The 18,393-nt window shown below is 38.2% G+C and overlaps 1 protein-coding gene and 1 long non-coding RNA gene across 3 annotated transcripts; one reads left to right on the forward strand and one right to left on the reverse strand.

Annotated features, from left to right (window-relative positions):
- The first annotated feature begins 2,268 nt into the window (after positions 1-2,268).
- wipi2 (WD repeat domain, phosphoinositide interacting 2) lies at positions 2,269-18,298 on the forward strand. 2 transcript variants are annotated; one of them, XM_082137607.1, is made up of 12 exons: positions 2,269-2,508; positions 3,491-3,573; positions 4,249-4,418; positions 4,530-4,626; positions 4,867-4,964; positions 5,061-5,153; positions 12,064-12,134; positions 12,250-12,363; positions 12,571-12,735; positions 13,478-13,585; positions 16,347-16,444; positions 16,539-18,298. In XM_082137607.1, the coding sequence occupies exons 1-12, from the start codon at positions 2,435-2,437 to the stop codon at positions 16,649-16,651; spliced, it is 1,284 nt and encodes a 427-aa protein (XP_081993733.1). In that variant the 5' UTR covers positions 2,269-2,434; the 3' UTR covers positions 16,652-18,298. The 2 variants fall into 2 exon arrangements, with proteins under 2 accessions (XP_081993733.1, XP_081993734.1); XM_082137608.1 differs by having other exon boundaries at positions 2,270-2,508; positions 12,250-12,357.
- On the reverse strand, positions 9,374-11,167 carry LOC309475032. The gene is made up of 2 exons (XR_014197477.1): positions 10,621-11,167; positions 9,374-10,508 (listed from the first exon to the last, which is right to left on the reverse strand). It is a non-coding gene; the product is annotated as an uncharacterized lncRNA (long non-coding RNA).
- Positions 18,299-18,393: the final 95 nt, after the last annotated feature.

Genomic DNA, 18,393 nt, shown 5'->3' on the forward strand with positions numbered 1-18,393 from the left:
TGAACTATATTTTGACATCTCAGAGACAAAGCGCACGTAGCCATCTGCTGGTTAAATAAGTAAGCAACATTTAAATCCGCCAATAATCAAATAGGAAATAATGTGCAAGGACCAGAAATTGGATCAACTCAATAATGTAAATTATGTCAACTCATGTAATTACAATGACTAGGGGAGAGCGGGGCACAAAGTAACGCTTTTTGACTTTCTCAGTTTGTGTAAATCTACTTATGGTTCAGAGTATTTATTTTTCCCACATTAATTTCCCACATGTCTAGTACAATTATGTGGTTTTGTTTTATTAATACAGTATATACTTTTTTCTTGATATACCCCGAAAGAATGGAAGTGAAATGTGACAACATGCCCCATAGTACATTGTAACATGTGAGGGGCACAAATGTTATCTGATCTAATAAAAAAAATATGCAAGACAAACTAAAATATTTTCTAAATAAAATACAATTATTAACTTTTTCATATAAAATAATGGCATTTTTTAATGATTAAATATAAACTCATTTTTGAGTTTTGACTACGAACACAGGAAAACACAGCTATACAACATAGTTCAAAACAAATAAATAATTAGTCATTTCTGAACATTGACTCTCAGTCTTTATTCACCTTTTTCTCATGTTTTCTCAAAAGAATTAATAAAAGTATAGAATGTAATAGCATATTTCTAATAGGGGCACATTGTAACGCAGTGTGACAACATGCCCCACCTGCACAACTGGGATTTAAACCCGGCTAGTGTCTTCTGCTAGTTAGCGAAGCATTAAAGAACTATCTCAACTGTTAAATAACATATTGGAGATTAAAATAATATCAGATTTGTCTAATTTTAAATAAACACAAAAATAGAGATGAAAAATTTACTTTTTCTATGGTTTAATAAATGTCTATGGATATCTTCCCAACATTTTTTTTTTCTCTATATAGTGTTGATATGGCAAATAGTAAATACACCAAGTTTTGTCATGCTAGCATATGTGGAAGTATTTAAAACATACTTGTTACAAGTGTGTTACAACTAGCCCCATGTTACGTTGTGCCTCGTGCTCCCCTACACTGGATGTGCCGATGCCATTCAAATCCACACTTTTTTAATCTGGTAAATTAACACCACAAAAACACTCTAAACGACACTGGATATTTTGCTGTGGACAAAATATAGAAGAACATTTTAAGGAAAAGTTTGCATGTGCATTTTACGTTTTGTATTATATTTGATAAATCAGGCTTTTGTGGCCCATATTGCTCACACCCGAGGAGGTAAAAAAAACATCAGTTTGCAAGGCCCAAACTGAGCAAAAAATTTAATTTAAATGCTTAAAGCTCTGTAGTTTTTGATGATTGAGAAATACAAATAGCTAAACGTTCCTCTAAACTTCTAAAGCCTAATGTGCCATATTTACTTACATTTTAACATTATTTTTTCTAAAAAATCATGTATGGATATTTAAGTAAACCTAAGCTTCTTTAGTCCATTGTTCATATTAAAATATTAACAACAATATAAAAGTTATTCTACAACCTAGAATATCCTATACATTCTACACCCATTTTTATTTTATTGTACTAAAAGGCCTTTCACTTATCAATCAGAGGGCAGAAGGAATGCAGTAGATTGTGCAAAACAGTTTTTTTCAGCAAAGTTTTGATTATGTGGATAATTAGAGGCCTTAGAAAGTCCTTGGAGTCAAAGAAACACTGTTCCTTGAAAGCAAGGTAAGCCGGAGTAAGATGATTCGATTTTTTTGATTTTTGGAGTAACAGTTATAGTTTTTATTTTGATGTAAAAAGATACAAGTAGACCGTCGGGGTAAGAAGTTCTGTAAAGGTTTACCCGGAGGGGTTGGGGATGGGATTTTTACCCCAGGCAGGGGGCCAACTTACCCCAGAAGGGTGACCTCTTTGAATAATTTTACATTACATCTAATATTTAAATTTAAAAGTAAATGCACATTGTTCTGCATCTTCCCCCATGTTACCCTATATTGTATTTTCAACTAGAAATGTTAGCTAAAAGAGCAACAAAAAAAATCTAAATGTAAACGGACATTTAGTCCCTTTCAACGAGTTCTACTGAAGAAGAAACAGTTGTGTGTTTATAAAAAATTGTTGTGTATACGTAATGCAAAGCATTAAAAAAAGACATTGCTTTTCCCTTTAATTTGGACGGAGCATTTAAAAAAAAAATAAAAAAAATAAACATTGCCTTTCCCTTTAATTTAGATGGAGCTAGTGCGTGCAGCAGCCACTGCGCATGCGCACGAAAAGGTGCAACAGTGGCTGGAGAAAAACAACAACATTCATTGGAACAAGAGGGTGGAACTTATGGCAGTGCGAGACGACCCCAGATTTCACTGATCTAGTCCACATTTGAGCCCTTTTCACTTCGGCTTAATCTGTAAATGTTGTCGAGCCCATGAACCTGGCCAGTCAGAGCGGAGAGGCCGGCTGCAGCCAGCTGCTCTTCGCCAACTTTAACCAGGATAACACGTAAGAAAACAATCACACTGCTGCTGCTGGCCTAACAGCCACTCTACACGAAAACAACACAATGTTGTCGGTGTAATCAACGAATAATTTGCACTGCAGTCGCGCGAAGCTTCGTTCGTTATATTGGGAGCGCCTTTATCTGTGTCGTGTCTCGTCGCTCGCGTGCAGTGCAGATAGGATGACAAAGCGTGCTGCTAACCAGCTAAAACACTGGCTGCTATTATTTCCCTCTGACGGTTAGAATAAGTTTGTCCCCGACAGTTTCCTCTGATGTAGTAATGCAGCTTTGTTTTTATTAAATCAGTCCCCAATTCTGCTCTTGTAAAATAACGCCAGACAAAAATCCACGCACGAGACGTGTAGCACTAGCGTCCATGCTAACGAAAAAAATGGGTATTTGTACTTCGGCAAAGCTTTACGTCAGCCTAACGGTGTGAAATATTACATTTCGTAATGTAAAACAAAGTTTGGTTGGATATCTTATTTAGCAAGTGTTAAAAAGTGGTGTTAGCTGTGTTTTACCAAGTAGGACGACACAGCAAAAGTAGCTCAAATGTTCACAACAATCGAGAAACTCAAATTTCTTCAAACTAAGCTTTGATTCTGGGGGGGTTATGTCTGATGTCTGAAAGATAATTTTATATTTTTTTAAACGCCTTTAGTTTAACTGTCTAAATAATGGAACCAGCTGACAAGTTAGTCAAAGCTTATTTTTTAGACTAGTGTTTTTGCCAGTGTAACCGGTGGCTCACCTCACTGACAGCACTGACAGTGTTTTTATAAGCTATAACAGCTGCTACATTTCAACTGTACAGAACACTTTTAAATTCAAACATTGCACCACAAAGATGGCAAAATACCCCTTTAACACATTTCACCATCATGTCAACAACCTGTTTTAGTCATTAAGCAAACCAGTAGACCATAAAAAGTGGATTTGTGTACTGTAGCAATTGATTATTGTTACCTCTTTGCTTTCCAGATCCCTAGCTGTTGGTACCAAGTCTGGGTACAAGTTTTTCTCCTTGTCATCCGTAGACAAATTGGAACAGATCTATGAATGTAGTAAGTTATTTGTGTTTTAATCACTGTCAACATGGCTACTCGTACATTTTGGCATGATACGAGTTGATTGAAGGGGCTGATAATGTCTTTCTGCTTTTTCTGGAGGTCAGAGATAATCAGAGGCGTTGAAACTAGTTGAAAAGTGAGAGTCCTTGAAAATGATTAAAACGGATAGTTCTGGTCCTGGATGCTGATTAGCCAATGCAACATTTCAGATGTGCTGAAATTGTATCCATAGAGGCCAACTATTAACCTTTTAGATGTCAGGGACCATATATATCTTATACCGTAATTATGGCACTTCATCAATTTGCTTAATAAAATAATGTCGTACATAAAAAAAAAAAAAAAAGTATTATTATTTTTTTATTATGTAATAATTTTATAAAAGCAGTTGATGTTGTTGTCAATATAATCACAGCTGAATGGCTTGCATGAACACCTTGTGCCTCTCAACGATCATAAAATGACTAAATCTAGAATAAAGCTTGTCTTCCTGACTGTTATGGTTTAATCTTTAAAAAGTAATGGACCTGGATGTAGGCTTTTCAAAGCATCCAGTCAGAAATCATTAGTTATAATATTTGATACGCCCTTGGAGCCTCAGCAACTCTTCAAAGGGCGCTGGATGACTTAAAAGTACTTGAATAAAACTTCTCGTGTATTTGTCCTCAGCCGACACAGAAGATGTGTGCATCGTGGAGAGATTGTTCTCCAGCAGCCTTGTCGCTATTGTCAGCCTTAAGGCACCTAGGAAGCTGAAGGTCTGTCATTTCAAGAAAGGGACGGAGATATGCAACTACAGCTACTCAAACACTATACTGGCTGTGAAACTAAACAGACAGGTGAGTCAGCAGACGTCCTCTTCCTGTGACACATGTTTCCTGTATTGGATTTATTTTATTAAGCGTGATTAGACCATCTGAGAATGTTGCAAACCTGCTTTATTTCCACAGAGATTGATAGTGTGTTTAGAGGAGTCACTCTATATCCACAACATTAGGGATATGAAAGTACTACATACCATTCGAGAGACCCCTCCGAATCCTTCTGGTGGGTAACGCTGCTTGCCGTCCGTACATCATTGTTGTTTATACCAGACTTTTCATGTGGAAGTACATGTAGCAGGTTCTTCTTTCATAATGTTTAGGTGCTCTATTTATATTTGGGGAACTGAAAATGTAGGAAAATGATGTAGCGACCAGATAGTAATGGCCTTGTTGTTATACAAATTCGTAGTAGCCGTACAGATTTTTTATTTGTGATGATTAAAATGTCACTAAACATTTATAGGACTATGTGCCCTGTCAATCAGTAATGACAACTGCTACTTGGCCTATCCGGGAAGTGCAACAATTGGGGAGGTACAAGTTTTTGATACGGTCAACCTGGTAAGTGCTGTTTAGTTTAAAGATTTGCTATGATTATGGTTTTAAGGGATTGTGTTAAACGCAGTTTGTCAATGTATGTGTGATATTCATCCCCAGAGGGCAGCTAACATGATACCTGCCCATGATAGCCCACTAGCAGCACTGGCGTTTGATGCAAGCGGGACTAAATTGGCCACAGCCTCTGAGAAGGTACAGCTGCGTGTGTGTGTGTGTGTGTGTGTGTGTGTGTGTGTGTGTGTGTGTGTGTATACAGGTTTGGCTATACTTGTGAGGGCCAAATGTCCTCACTTATATAGTGAAATATCATTACAACTGATTAGTAAGGACATTTTACTGGTACTTACTGGATAAAAAGGCCTATAAATTGTCCAAAACTTGTTTTTATTTAAATCTAGTGTTTTGCACCTTTCTGTGATGGGTAGGTGTAGGAGTAGAGTTTTTTGTTTTATTTTTTATCTCAAACAATCAACATAGTTACACACAAACAAAACAATAATTAAAACCACAAAATAAGACACAACCATCAAGTAAAAAAAAGAAAAGAAAATAATAATAATAACAATAATAATAATACCAAAATAAAAGATTTGTTCGAAAAGGAGCAGGCAGAAGCAATTAGCTTATTTAAACCTGCCCCTATTTAACAAAATAATAATATTACAAAGCAAATAAATACGCAGTTACAGCATACATTTTTCTCAGATCTTACATAACTCACAACAATACCTTAACCACAGTACTTTCACATTACAGATTTAGTCCTGTGTTTCAGTCTATGCTTATCTATATTGATCCAATAATGATTTCTTTAATCTATTTTTGAACCGAATAATATTATGGCTCTGTTTGATGTCATTATCCAGTCCATTCCATAAGGTTACCCCACAAACTGATATACACATGTTTTTAATAGCAGTTCGCACAAGAGGTTGTTTGAACATACAGTATCCTCTTAGATGATATCCCCCATCTCTTTCATTAAACATTGCACTTATGTTACCTGGTAAATTATTTTCTTTGACTTTAAACATAAATTGAGCAGTTTTAAATGTAACAATGTCCATAAATTTTAACAAATGTGAATTAAAAAACAGAAGATTAGTGTGCTCGTAATACCCAGTATGATTTATTATCCTGATTGCTCTTTTTTGGGGGGGGGGGGTTGGGTTGGGTTAGGTGATAGAACATATCATTAACCTGATATAAAATCAGTGGAAGTCTATGCAATGTCTCCATTAATATAGTGAAACAAATGTGTGTGTTTTAACACACTTATTGAGAGTAGGCCATATTTAAAGTGGGTGATCTGCCAGTATTCACATGATTCACTTGTAATTAATTCAGTGAATCAATTCCGAACTATTTGTTTGCTTTGTCAATCACGAATGTTCAAAGAATTCTTCATTAACAAATTAGTTTTTTTAAATCTATGAAGGTAACTATTGTGTCTTTATCACTGTGTTGTATTGGTTAATAGTTCAAGTAAATTATTAAATGTCATTCTTTCAAAACAACTTGATTGTTTTAATTAGATCTTTACTTTATTGCACTTTTTGCATTAAGAAAGTTAGATTTTTGAATCTGCTTGGCTACAGTTGTTTGGTTGAGGAAAATGAATTGTAGCAAAATTCGCCCAACTATAACACTGCCTTTTAAAAGTTAGGGGTATTTTTATACGATTTTTTGTCTTCATCATCGTGTTCATCACTAGCTATGTTTTCATTCACCTATTTTTATGTGCATTTTGGGATATTGTATAAAAAAATGCTGGATGGAAGCATAAAAGATGTGCATAAAAAAAGTTATGCACTGAATGGAGGCGGATACATTTTTTTATCCAATAAGAAGACATATGCATGATCTATGATGGAAACACTTTTACCCAATAAATCCCTCAATGCGCAACAAAAAAAATCACATGACTTTGCCTCAACAGAGGATGTGATTGGATAACTGGACTAACTAGCAGAGAAATTTCATTGTAAAGCATCTCAAATGTTGGTTTGATCATCCTGAAATGCCTGAGCTAGAGTCATCAGTTTAGTTTAATTCTCTCACAGAAGTGTCTCACACGATTGTGTTCCCAAACACCAGCATCCAAATGCAAGAGAACATGACAGGGTTTATTGTGTTTCGTCTGTGCGCTCTGAGATGCAAGTCATTCATGATGGTGGAAAAAAAGAGCCAAAGTGGCTTCCCTGATTGCAGCAACTCCCAATTTTATTACAGATATTTTAAACCAGTTTCCAAGCAAGTGACTTTTTTTTTCTCTTGAACACATTGGATGGAAAAAAGTACTTACTAGTACTTACAGAATTCTTTGAACATTCGTGATTGACAAAGCAAACAAATAGTTCCGAGTTTGGAATTGATTCACTGAATTAATTACAAGTGAATCATGTGAATACTGGCAAATCACCCACTTTAAATATAGCCTACTCTCAATGAGTGTTTTAAAACACACACATTTGTTTCACTATATTAATGGAGACATTGCATAGACTTCCACTGACTTTATATCAGGTTAATGATATGTTCTATCACCTAACCCAACCTCTACTCCTACACCTACCCATCACAGAAAGGTGCAAACACAATTGAAATGAAAACAAGTTTTGGACAATTTATAGGCCTTTTTATCTAGTAAGTACTTACTCTTTTTTTTTTTTTTTTTTGCTCTTTTTTGCTTTATTCGCAAATGTTTTATGCAGTATTTCAATTTTGCGCATAAGTTAAATTCGCAACTTTGGATGGAAACATAGCTATTGATGATAGCTGTCCAAACACCGAGTTGGAGTTTCAAGAAACTTAAAGGCTACTGTGGCATCTTGAGAGGTACGGTATCACCAAAGTGTGGGTTGCTTCACAAATCGAGTCCAGGCAGAGATCAAGTCACTGGTTTCTTTTTAATAATCAACTAAAAACTCCAAAACGTTTTTTAACCAAAACACTCTTCCAGCTTCTCTTTATGCTCTCTAACAAAAAAAGCCAGTCTCTGTTCTCAGATCATTAACAGCTTTTCTCCTTCACTTGCAACAGCTGTGTCCCCACCACTGAGGAGCCTGGTAACTGTATTCCGGGACCAGGTGGCCATCTTGGTTTGTAGTCCCCATGCTGCAACCACCTAGATGGCACATACCTTGCCTCTATGACATACCCTCTCACGATGCCATACACCCCCCTTCTCTGCTCTGTGGCTTGTGGTTGCGGGGAGAAGCTGTAGAGGGCACCTCGTCGTGAGAGGGCATCAGCGTTGTCATGGTAAGGTCCGGGTCTGTGAACGACATAGAAATGAAATGCTTGGAGGCTCAGGAACCGAGTTACCCTCCTATTGGTCTCTTTATTCCTTGCTATCCACTGTAACAGGGCATGGTCTGTTACCAGGACAAACTTCTGCCCTAGAAGGTAGTACTGAAGGGTCTCCAATGCCCATTTGACTCCTAAACATTCTTTTTCCAATGTGGAGTAATTTTTCTCATGCTTTGCTAACTTCCTACTTATATACAAAACTGGATGTTCCTCTCCCTCTTGCGTTTGGGATAATACTGCCCCAAGACCCACCTCTGATGCATACATTATGTACTATAAAATACTTCTTAAAATCAGGTGCCACCAGGACAGGATGAGACGTTGTGCAACTCTTTAGTTGTGCAAAGATTCCTCTGCCTTTTCGGACCATTTCACCACCCTGGAGTGTTGTTTTGTGGTCATTTCTGTAAGGGGAGCAACCAGATTAGCAAAGTTAGGGACAAACCTTCTGTAGTAATTGGCCAGGCCCTGGAAGGACTTAACTTGGGTCTTTGTGGATGACCTAGGCCAGTCTTGTATGGCATTGATTTTGGGCACTTAGGGTTTTACTAGGCCTTGTCCTATGGTGTATCCCAGGTAGTTTGTTTCACAGAAGGCTAGTTTGCACTTTTTAGGGTTAGCAGTGAGGCCCGCCTCTCTTACTGAATCCAACACTTTCTGTTCTTGCATTAAGTGGGTTTCCCAATCCCGGCTATACACCACCACGTCATCTAAATAGACTGCAGCAATACCTTTGATGAGGTCGGAGGACGCGGTCCATCAGCCTCTGAAAAGTCGCTGGTGCCCCATGCAGGCTGAAAGGTAGACAAACATAATGGTATAGCCCCTCTGGGGTAGCGAAGGCTGTCTTTTCTTTGGATGCTGGAGAAAGAGGAGCCTGTCAATATCCTTTGGTTAAATCAAGGGTGGTAATAAATCTGGCCTTGCCCAGCCGACCAGTCAACTCATCTACATGTGGCATTGGATAAGAATCAAACTGTGACAATTCATTTATTTTCCTGAAGTCATTACAGAATCTGGTTTGGGAACCAGCACTATAGGGCTTGAGCAGGCACTCTGAGATTCTTCAATGACCCCTAGTTTTAGCTTTTTTCTTACCTCCTCTTTGATAGCTTCTCGCCGGGCTTCAGGGACTCTGTATGGACGTTGGTGTATGACTTTGCCAGGTATCATGCGGATTTCATGTTGGATCACGTGGGTGTGACCAGGTTCAGAAGAAAAAACATCTCTATTCCGCTCTACTAACTCCAATGTTTCCTGCAGCTGCTGTGGTGTCAGGTCTGGACTGACTCGGACTTCTTCTCTTGGACCATTAACCTTCTCTGTGGTAAGGCCACCACCAAACAATGCATCTCTTGCATGCCACTTTTTCAGAAGTTTAACATGGTAAATTTGTTGTAAGTTCCTCTTACCTGACTGATTCATTCTATAATTTACTTCTCCAACTCTCTCTGCTACTTCAAATGGCCCTTGCCAGGTGGCGAGGAACTTGCTTTCTGCAGTGGGTATGAGCACTAACACCTTATCTCCTGTTTGGAACTCCCTAGGCTGTGAGGCCTGGCTGTAGGTGGCTTGTTGTTCCCTCTGGGCCTTTTCCATGTGCTCTCTGACAATGGAGAACACTGCTGCCATCCTCTCTCTCATAGTCTCCACATGTTCGATTAGAGTCCTATGTGGACAGGGCTGTTCTTCCCAAGATTCTTTGGCAATGTCTAAGAGACCTCTTGGCTTGTGTGGGTAGAGTAATTCAAAAGGGGAGTATCCCGTAGAGGCCTGGGGTACCTCTCTCATTAAAAACAGAAGGTAGGGTAGAAGCTGGTCCCAGTTTCGTCCATCTTTATCAATGACTTTGCGCAGCATCTGCTTGAGCGTTCTATTGAAGCGTTGGTGGGCGTGAGATAGATGCAACACTGTTGATCTATGAGACTTAGGTACTAGAAGCTGTTCCTGAATGTCCTTTCCACTTTTGTTTACTTGATAAAGCAGACCATTTTTTACTGCAAAGTAAGGATATGTAATGTGTCCCTGTTTCTTATCTACCCCTTCCACCACTCTGACATTTCTCAGCGCATTAGTCAATGTTTGGTCATTCAACTGTGACGTACCATATTGTCCTCTTAATGGCACAGCCTCTGCTTTGATTCCAGTTTCACCCTATGCTCTCCTGTGATGACTCCTTCTCAAAAGCGGTCTCAGTCTCCTCTGGAATATCCCTTGGTTCTGCACGAGTCTGAACTCTAGGCCTTTGGGTATCCCTCATCCCTTTTCCCGATATGATTTACCACAAAGCATGGAACACTGGACAATCTCTGCCAATGAGCACACTTACTGGCAACGTGTCCACTACTCCTGCTTTTACAGCTGCTGCCGTGCTCTTTTCAGGTTGTAGCCATTTCTTCGTCAGGCGCATCAGTTGATGAAACTCTGCACGGGAAGGTTTGTCTTTCTGAAAACCCTATTCATGTACTCGCTGGGCCATTCCAAATGTTGTGAGACCATTTCTGCTGAGGATCTCTTTTTTTCAAGCTATCATAATCATTTGCAGTTGTAGAGTCCAAATCCAAAAAAGCTTTTTGTGATTCACCTGATAATGGTGCAAACATCCTGGCCCACTGTTCTTTTGGCCACTTTTCTCTATGCGCTGTTGTCTCAAAAGCATACAAGTATGCCTCCACGTCATCGGTGACCCCCATTTTTGGAATGAAGTCACTAGCTCTGACTTTGTTGCTTTCTTGGCTCATTCTTAATTGAAGCTCACTTGCTTTCAATTCATTTGCACATATTTGTTCATCTACTAATGCAGCATTAGTTTGTTGTTGGATTTTGTTAGTTTCTAGAATTGCTTTCAACAACCATCCATTGTAATGTTGTGGTCTTTTGTACTTAGCTTAGCAAATTTCACCATCAGATCTTCCCAGTCTCTGTTGGACATCAGCACTCACACCATTGGAACTGCATTCTCCACAATATGTGGCATCGTGAGAGGTACGGTATCACCAAAGTGTGGGTTGCTTCACAAATCGAGTCCAGGCAGAGATCAAGTCACTGTTTCTCAAGTTTCTTTTTAATAATCAACTCAAAATTCCAAAATGTTTTTTTTAACCAAAACACTCTTCCAGCTTCTCTTTATGCTCTCTAACAAAAAAAAGCCAGTCTCTCTGTTCTCAGCTCATTAACAGCTTTTCTCCTTCACTTGCAACAGCTGTGTCCTCACCGCTGAGGAACCTGGTAACTGTAGTCCGGGACCAGGTGGCCATCTTGGTTTGTAGTCCCCATGCTGCAACCACCTAGATGGCACATACCTTGCCTCTATGACATACCCTCTCACGATGCCACACTACATTTATTTTATTTTAATATGCAGTAAAAACAGTAAGATTGTGAAATATTATTACTATTTAAAATAACTGTTTTCTATTTTAATATTTTTAGAATGCGATTTATTCTTGTAATGCAAAGCTGAACTTTCAGCATCATTACTTCTTTTTTTTATTATTATTATTAATGCTGAAAACAGTTGTGCTGCTTAGAAGAATGATTATTTGAAATATTTTGTAACATAATAAAAGTCTTTACTGTCACTTTTGGTCAATTTGCTTGCTTACTGAATAAAATATTTAATTTCTTTCAAAAAAATCTTACTGACCTCAAACTTTTGAATAGTAGTGCTTGCATATAATCCATTGTTACATTTAAAATAAACCTTCAGTATTTAAAGGTGCTGAATAATGAATTAAGAGTTAACCTTAATTAGTTTAATTTTTCAAACACTCTCTTTGGTGTTTTTTAGGGCACCGTGATCCGTGTGTTCTGCATTCCAGAGGGCCAAAAGATCTTTGAGTTCAGGAGGGGAGTAAAGAGGTAGATAACTATATTATTTTAGATTCTATCTGTTTTGTATTTATTCAAATAGCCAGGATTCGTAATAAGCACACATAATGAAAACAATCCACTTACTGTAATTATCCCTCAACAGATGTGTGAGCATCTGTTCCCTCGCCTTCAGTATGGAGGGACTCTATCTGTCTGCCTCAAGCAACACAGAGACGGTTCATATTTTTAAGCTGGAGACCCAGAGAGAGAAGTCAGTGTAATGATGCCCACTGAAATAAGTGGTTTTTCAGATAACCTTCTCACTTCTTCCTGTGAATTTGTACATCTTCCTTTTTTATTGATAAAATCCTGTTAGAACATGATTAAGCATGCATTAACAAGCCATAACATAGGCACATATTTAATTTTCATTTTTATTTTGCAACCATGTTGTCATTTTCAAACTCATGTTTTTCCATCATAGGCCTCAGGAGGAGCCCACTACTTGGACGGGATACTTTGGGAAAGTATTGATGGCCTCCACAACATACCTGCCTGCACACGTAACAGAGATGTTCACTCAAGGAAGGGCATTTGCTACAGTCAGACTGCCCTTTTCAGGTCACAAGAACATCTGTGCTCTGGCCATGTGAGAAAAAAACATTCTGAAATGGCACACCAGACCTAAAGCCTGGAACACACCAAGCCGACAGCCGGCCGTCGGGCAGTTTTTGTGCGTAGGCCGACTAAGAAATTGGTCCTCGTCTGCTTTTTTTTCGGCCGATTCGACATGTTGAATCGGCGTCGGGCGTCGGCGAGAGAGAGAACTCTGATTGGCTGTTCAGCTTAGTGGACAAGTCAGTGCACGAGAATAATAGCAAAACAGCGAGCAAAGAAGTCAAAATGGTACAGATAGAAGGCTGTTCTAATGTTAAGTCATCTTACCTGAGTGTTCCTTTGCGAATATTTCAATATTAACACGAGCGGAGTGGAATAAAGAAAGTGTTTAGCAGGATTGATATTCAAAACAGTAAGCACGCACTGCTTTGTTTACGGTTTGTATATCTACAGCCTGCAGCGTCGGTTTCCCTTTTTGAATGACGAATATAGACGAATGTATCTGCAGAAATAGACAGTGTTCTCATTTACACGCAGGCGCAGAACGCGCATTCTAGCTAACAGTCGGCAGTAGTTCTCTCGGTGTGTTCAAGTTCAGCTTTTTACCCCAACACGTGGCGACAACATAGTCGGCTTTCATCAGCGCTAGTTCGTCAGCATCGGCTTGTTGTGTTCCAGGCTTAAGTCTTAATACGGTCTAGATATGCTTTCAGACTGTGGTTGCTATCAGGGTAGATGTGTCTCTGATTATCTTGCTTGTGATTGGTTTCTAGAATCCAGAAGATTCCACGCCTGCTGGTGGCTGCAGCAGATGGCTATCTTTACCTGTACAATCTGGACCCACAGGAGGGAGGAGAGTGCACACTAATGAAACAGCATAAGTGAGATCCAGTGTTATCAAGTTGAAACATGATCTATCAGACCATTGGTCTAAATATGCACTACAGTTTAAAGGTCCCATTGCATGTATTATTTTATTATTTTAGAATGTTTCCTGGGGTGCCGTTATAGTATGTTTTTTAGATCAAAAGTTGTTATAATTTAGAAGTAAAAGGCATATTTCCTAGCCTGATTTTAGCCTCTGATTTGAAAGCTCTGTTGAAGGGGCGTGTCAGCTGTGAGACTTCAGTGTAAACGCCCACTGCTGTGATTGGCTGACATGCTTGCATATGAAATATTTAGCATTACATGTGGAACTCTCTCGAAAACTTTTACTATTACAGCTATTATACGTTTTTACTTTTCATACGGATTACATCGTTTTGTTTTGAATGGTTCTGTTTAAAAGTAGAGATTTCTGTAGATAATAGATCTATTTCAAAAAAGTTTTTGGTGCGTGAGGTGAGTAGGCTACCTTATACGCTGAGTTTCGGTTCATGGATGATAGCTTAAACTCCAGTTCAGGCGCTGGCGCCTCCGTGTCGTGATAATCTATTGTCTGCTATATTTACTTTTTATTAATTAAATCCAGGAAATTGGATAATGAAATACTGATTAAAATTAAGATACAATTAATACAAAACTAAATTCGCTTTAAAGAAAGGCTTTGTTCTTTCTGTTTGAGGTCTCTGTGAAAGATTTAAAGCAGTCTTTTAGTGCCGCTTTCAGAGCGGTCAAAATACTTTTTTAAAAAGACAACCATCCACAACTTTATAACACTCCAGGCAAAGTACCTCTTTTTGGTCAACATCCTTCTTTTTGATGCCGAAATAGTCCCAAATAGCTGATTTTGACTTTCTTTTTGGTACGAAATCATCATTCTCTTAATACACCATGGGTGCTACTACCCTTCACATCGCATGTTCCGGCGATGTGACTATCGCTCATGCACATATCGCGATGTCGATGTTAAAACAGAATATCATTCAGCCCTAATTGCAACGCAGTTTCTGCACTCTCACTAATGATTTCACCAATGCAAACATGAGGTAAGTACAGTAAGAGCTTCGTTGTACAGCGTAACCGCGTCATTGATTTCATAACGAGTTTTGGCAAGTGTCCAGATAAACTCGCACTGTGTGATTGACAGCTTGGGCGATTGGAAAGGGATTGTTCTTTGATCGCTTTCTGTGTAATGTGTGTATATATATATATATATATATATATATATTAATCACAGTTTAAGTACGATTATTTTCATCCTACTACTAAGAGAAACGACGTGAAGTTGATCGTTTAGTCACTGGCTTGATTTACTGATGCATAAACAGTATTGAACGACTTTGAGAGAAAGATTATCTGTCTGAACTTGAACAATTACACATCAGAAATTCACATAACCCACTGGTTCTTCAGAGGCTCGGATGAAGGAACTAAAAAAATACTTTTGTGTTCATTTGTACATCCAAACACTGAGCAACTGCCATGCTTCGCTCGTTTGCAAGCCATGATGTCTCTCGAGGAAAAACCAATATCGCGCTCGCGCAGCTCATTTTCTCATGGGCGTGCCAAATTCTTTTTGCGGGCAAAGAGAAAGGGGAGGTGACCCTTTCCCCTTATGACGACATAAGGGAAAGATTTCTAGATTCGCCCGTCTGAGCTTTCATTTTCTCTCAAATACCCAGGGCTTGGTCTACACCCATCAAAACGTCTAGCCACTGGGGGACCATAGGCAGGCTAGGGGGACTCATATTAAGGTTAAAAAACCTCATAAAGTGAAATTTTCATGCAATGGGACCTTTAAAGACTTTGGGGTCGGTAAGATTTTAAAATGTTTTTGAAAGAAGTCTCTTTTGCTCACCAAGGCTGCATTTATTTGATCAAAAATACAGTAAAAGTATTGTGAAATATTACGATTGAGATTAAATTGTTTTTATTTAAATATATTTTAAAATGTAATTTATTCCTGTGATGTCAAAGTTTTCAGCATCATTACTCCAGTCTTCCGTGTTATGTGATCCTTCAGAAATCATAATAATATGCTGATTTGCTGCTTAAAAACATTTCTTATTATTATCAAAAGTTGTACTACTTAAAATTAAAATTCAAAAATTTTTATGAAATCTAAGATCTTTATTGAAAAGATATTTCAAAAGAACGGGATTTGTTAGAAATCATTAACACCATAAATGTCTTGACTCACAATTAAATGTGTCCCTGGTGATTAAGTGTACATTTATTTCTGAAAAATATTTTGAACAGTAGTGTATATACATAGAATTATTTTGGCCATGACTTTTTGCTTTTTGGTTATTTAGTATCCTGTATGATTCACTGAAAACCTAAAACAGGAGCAATAGTATTTGATGCATTGTGCTGGGTAATCCTACCCACACTAAAATCTCATTGGTTCATAATCCCACTCCATAGCTGAATATTAAATGTCAAATATTTTATTTCAAATGTCATTTCACTCTCAGTGAAAATAGAGCACTTGCTTGACACTCAAGACTTAACACATCATGCCTATTCAAGACTGTTTTTGAGACAAGTTTACCTTTTTTTTTATCCAACAATACAGTTTTAGTTTAAACTGAACTTGGTTTATACATGTTTATCATTTTTGTTTAAATTTAGTTGTTTTTTTTTTTGCCGATATTGCAAATATTCCAATTACAGTCTCTAAATTAAAAATAGTTTATATTGACACTGATCGGCATGTCATGTGAATTACTCCCTATGTAAATGTGTTTCCTCCTCTAGGTTAGATGGAAGTGTAGAGCCAGCGAATGAAATTCTTGAACAGACTGCTCACGACCGGCCACTCGTGGCACAGACCTACAGTGCTGCTGTTGCCAAAGGTATGAAACTGTCATTTTCACTCGCATAACAGTGAAGAGGGGGAACAAAGAGTCTAAATTTTAAAATGGCCTGGTATTGTTTTCGTTGTCTCAGGTTACACTGAGGACCAGGGGGCAGTTGGGGGTGTTGGAGTTGAGGACGACATGAACACCCTGCACCTGGACGAAGAGAACGAGCAGCCTCCATTAATCCTGGAAACAGACTGAGCCGCTGGCAGAAGATGGAACTGACTGAGTGACATTGCAGAGGGGGGTTTCCTCCTCTGGTGCTGCTATGGGCATGTGTGACCTGATAGAGAAAGGGATTAAAACAGAGATCATTTTAAAGCAAGCCTAGCTGTAGCCTTATTCTGTCTCTTGTTACGTATAGATGTTTTCCTTCCCCCACCCTTGTGGCTTTATAAAACCTTGTGAATTTTTCTTTGATTTCCTTTTTTTAATGCCAGGTTTTGTCCTTAATCAGACCAAAATATGAAATCCAAGCTGCAGGTTTCACGTCTCTTAGCTTTGCATGTACTTGTGCCAAGAATAGAAATCCTAGAAAACTTTTGCTTTCATGTGGATGGTTCTGATGTGTTTGCTGGCCATTTCTCTTCTTGAACTTTGACAAGCACTTGTGTGTTTGTGCATTTGTGTCTTTTTCAAATGTGATTGAAAGCGAACTGGCTTGCGCCGCCTGATACATCACCACACAACTGTGCAATGTCTGCGATGTCCCTTACCAATCATCTGTGGCTCAGTGGCACCAAGATGTGAATTTTTGTCCTGTAATAACAATATACATGAACTGTTAACAACATGATCTGGTTACAATAACTGTTTATACAGTGTTTTTAACAGGCTTAGAGGGTTGATTTTAGTTTTACCCTGAATTACTGCATCTGTAAGTGCACATGCTTTACAAGACTCTATTTTGATTAATCCCATGCCACATTATGGTTAAACAATTTGGCAATGTGGAGACTGAACCTTTGTTTTTGTCTTTGAATTACCCCTAGTGTCTTCCTTTGGCCTGGACTGATTTCATTGAAGATTCTTTATTATTTTAAGTTCCAAACACTTAAGTAACTTCAGTAGTAGATACGACTGATGAAGACGTTTAAGGTATTGGTTTCAGAAGGAACTTTCCAGTGATGAACGTGGTTTCAAGAGGCTGGCAGTCAGTCATCTTGTTTCTAGAACATTTTGTTTTATTCTTAATGAATGAGGAAAGTTCAAGGCCCTGTCTCTTTGATTTATTCTCAATACCAGCAGCGGATGATTGCTTATGGCGTGACAGAGCCTCGTTTTAGGTAGGTTTCTATTTTGAGGGCCTTGTCCTTTGCAAAGAGGGAAAGCATAATATATCTCACTAAAAACATCCTAATCTTTAGTAAATGGTTGCAGCATTCAGCTTGCAAACAGGGTATGTTCTCACAGATATCCCTGTGGACTGCAGGCTGAATAAACAGGTCACATGGTCTGGCAGTTAAACCAGGACAGGTCAAATGTAAAATCTGAGGTTCTTTTGAAGAATGAGAGGACCATGGTTTATGAATGTGATTACCAAATATTTACAATACACAAAGTTAGCCAGTGTGTCCAAGCAAACAATATAGGCATTTGGAGATACTGTCTGAACTCTTGGAGCTCTAAAAGATCTTGAGATCATTTTTATGCATGATTGTCTCCTGAGCATGTTTTGATGTTGCATATCAACAAATGTCAACGTCAGTAATAAATTGACTTGTGTCCTCATCATCAGCCAATGAGCTCTAAACCCCCCAATGCCACTTTAATCTGTTTTCTAATGATTTTTGTATAAAAATTTAAATTGTTCCATATAAAGATGAAATAAATCCTCTGTTGAAAATATTTTTTAAAGTCTTATTTGAATTTTTTTCTCTCCTTTCCATTCCATTTTAAATTCAATTTAGAGAGTGGTGTGCTGATCTTTTATGTTCATTATA

The sequence above is a fragment of the Leuciscus leuciscus genome, assembly GCF_965113295.1.
Source record: "Leuciscus leuciscus genome assembly, chromosome: 1".
In the NCBI taxonomy this organism is placed as follows: domain Eukaryota; kingdom Metazoa; phylum Chordata; class Actinopteri; order Cypriniformes; family Leuciscidae; genus Leuciscus; species Leuciscus leuciscus.

What these genes read in the sequence shown, in the direction of transcription:
- wipi2 (XM_082137607.1), top strand. Translation starts at nt 2,435, where the DNA reads ATGAACCTGGCCAGTCAGAGCGGAGAGGCCGGCTGCAGCCAGCTGCTC. An exon ending in GACCCCTCCGAATCCTTCTG is followed by an intron (nt 4,627 to 4,866) that starts GTGGGTAACGCT and finishes AAACATTTATAG; the next exon opens with GACTATGTGCCCTGTCAATC. An exon ending in CAGTGCTGCTGTTGCCAAAG is followed by an intron (nt 16,445 to 16,538) that starts GTATGAAACTGT and finishes TCGTTGTCTCAG; the next exon opens with GTTACACTGAGGACCAGGGG.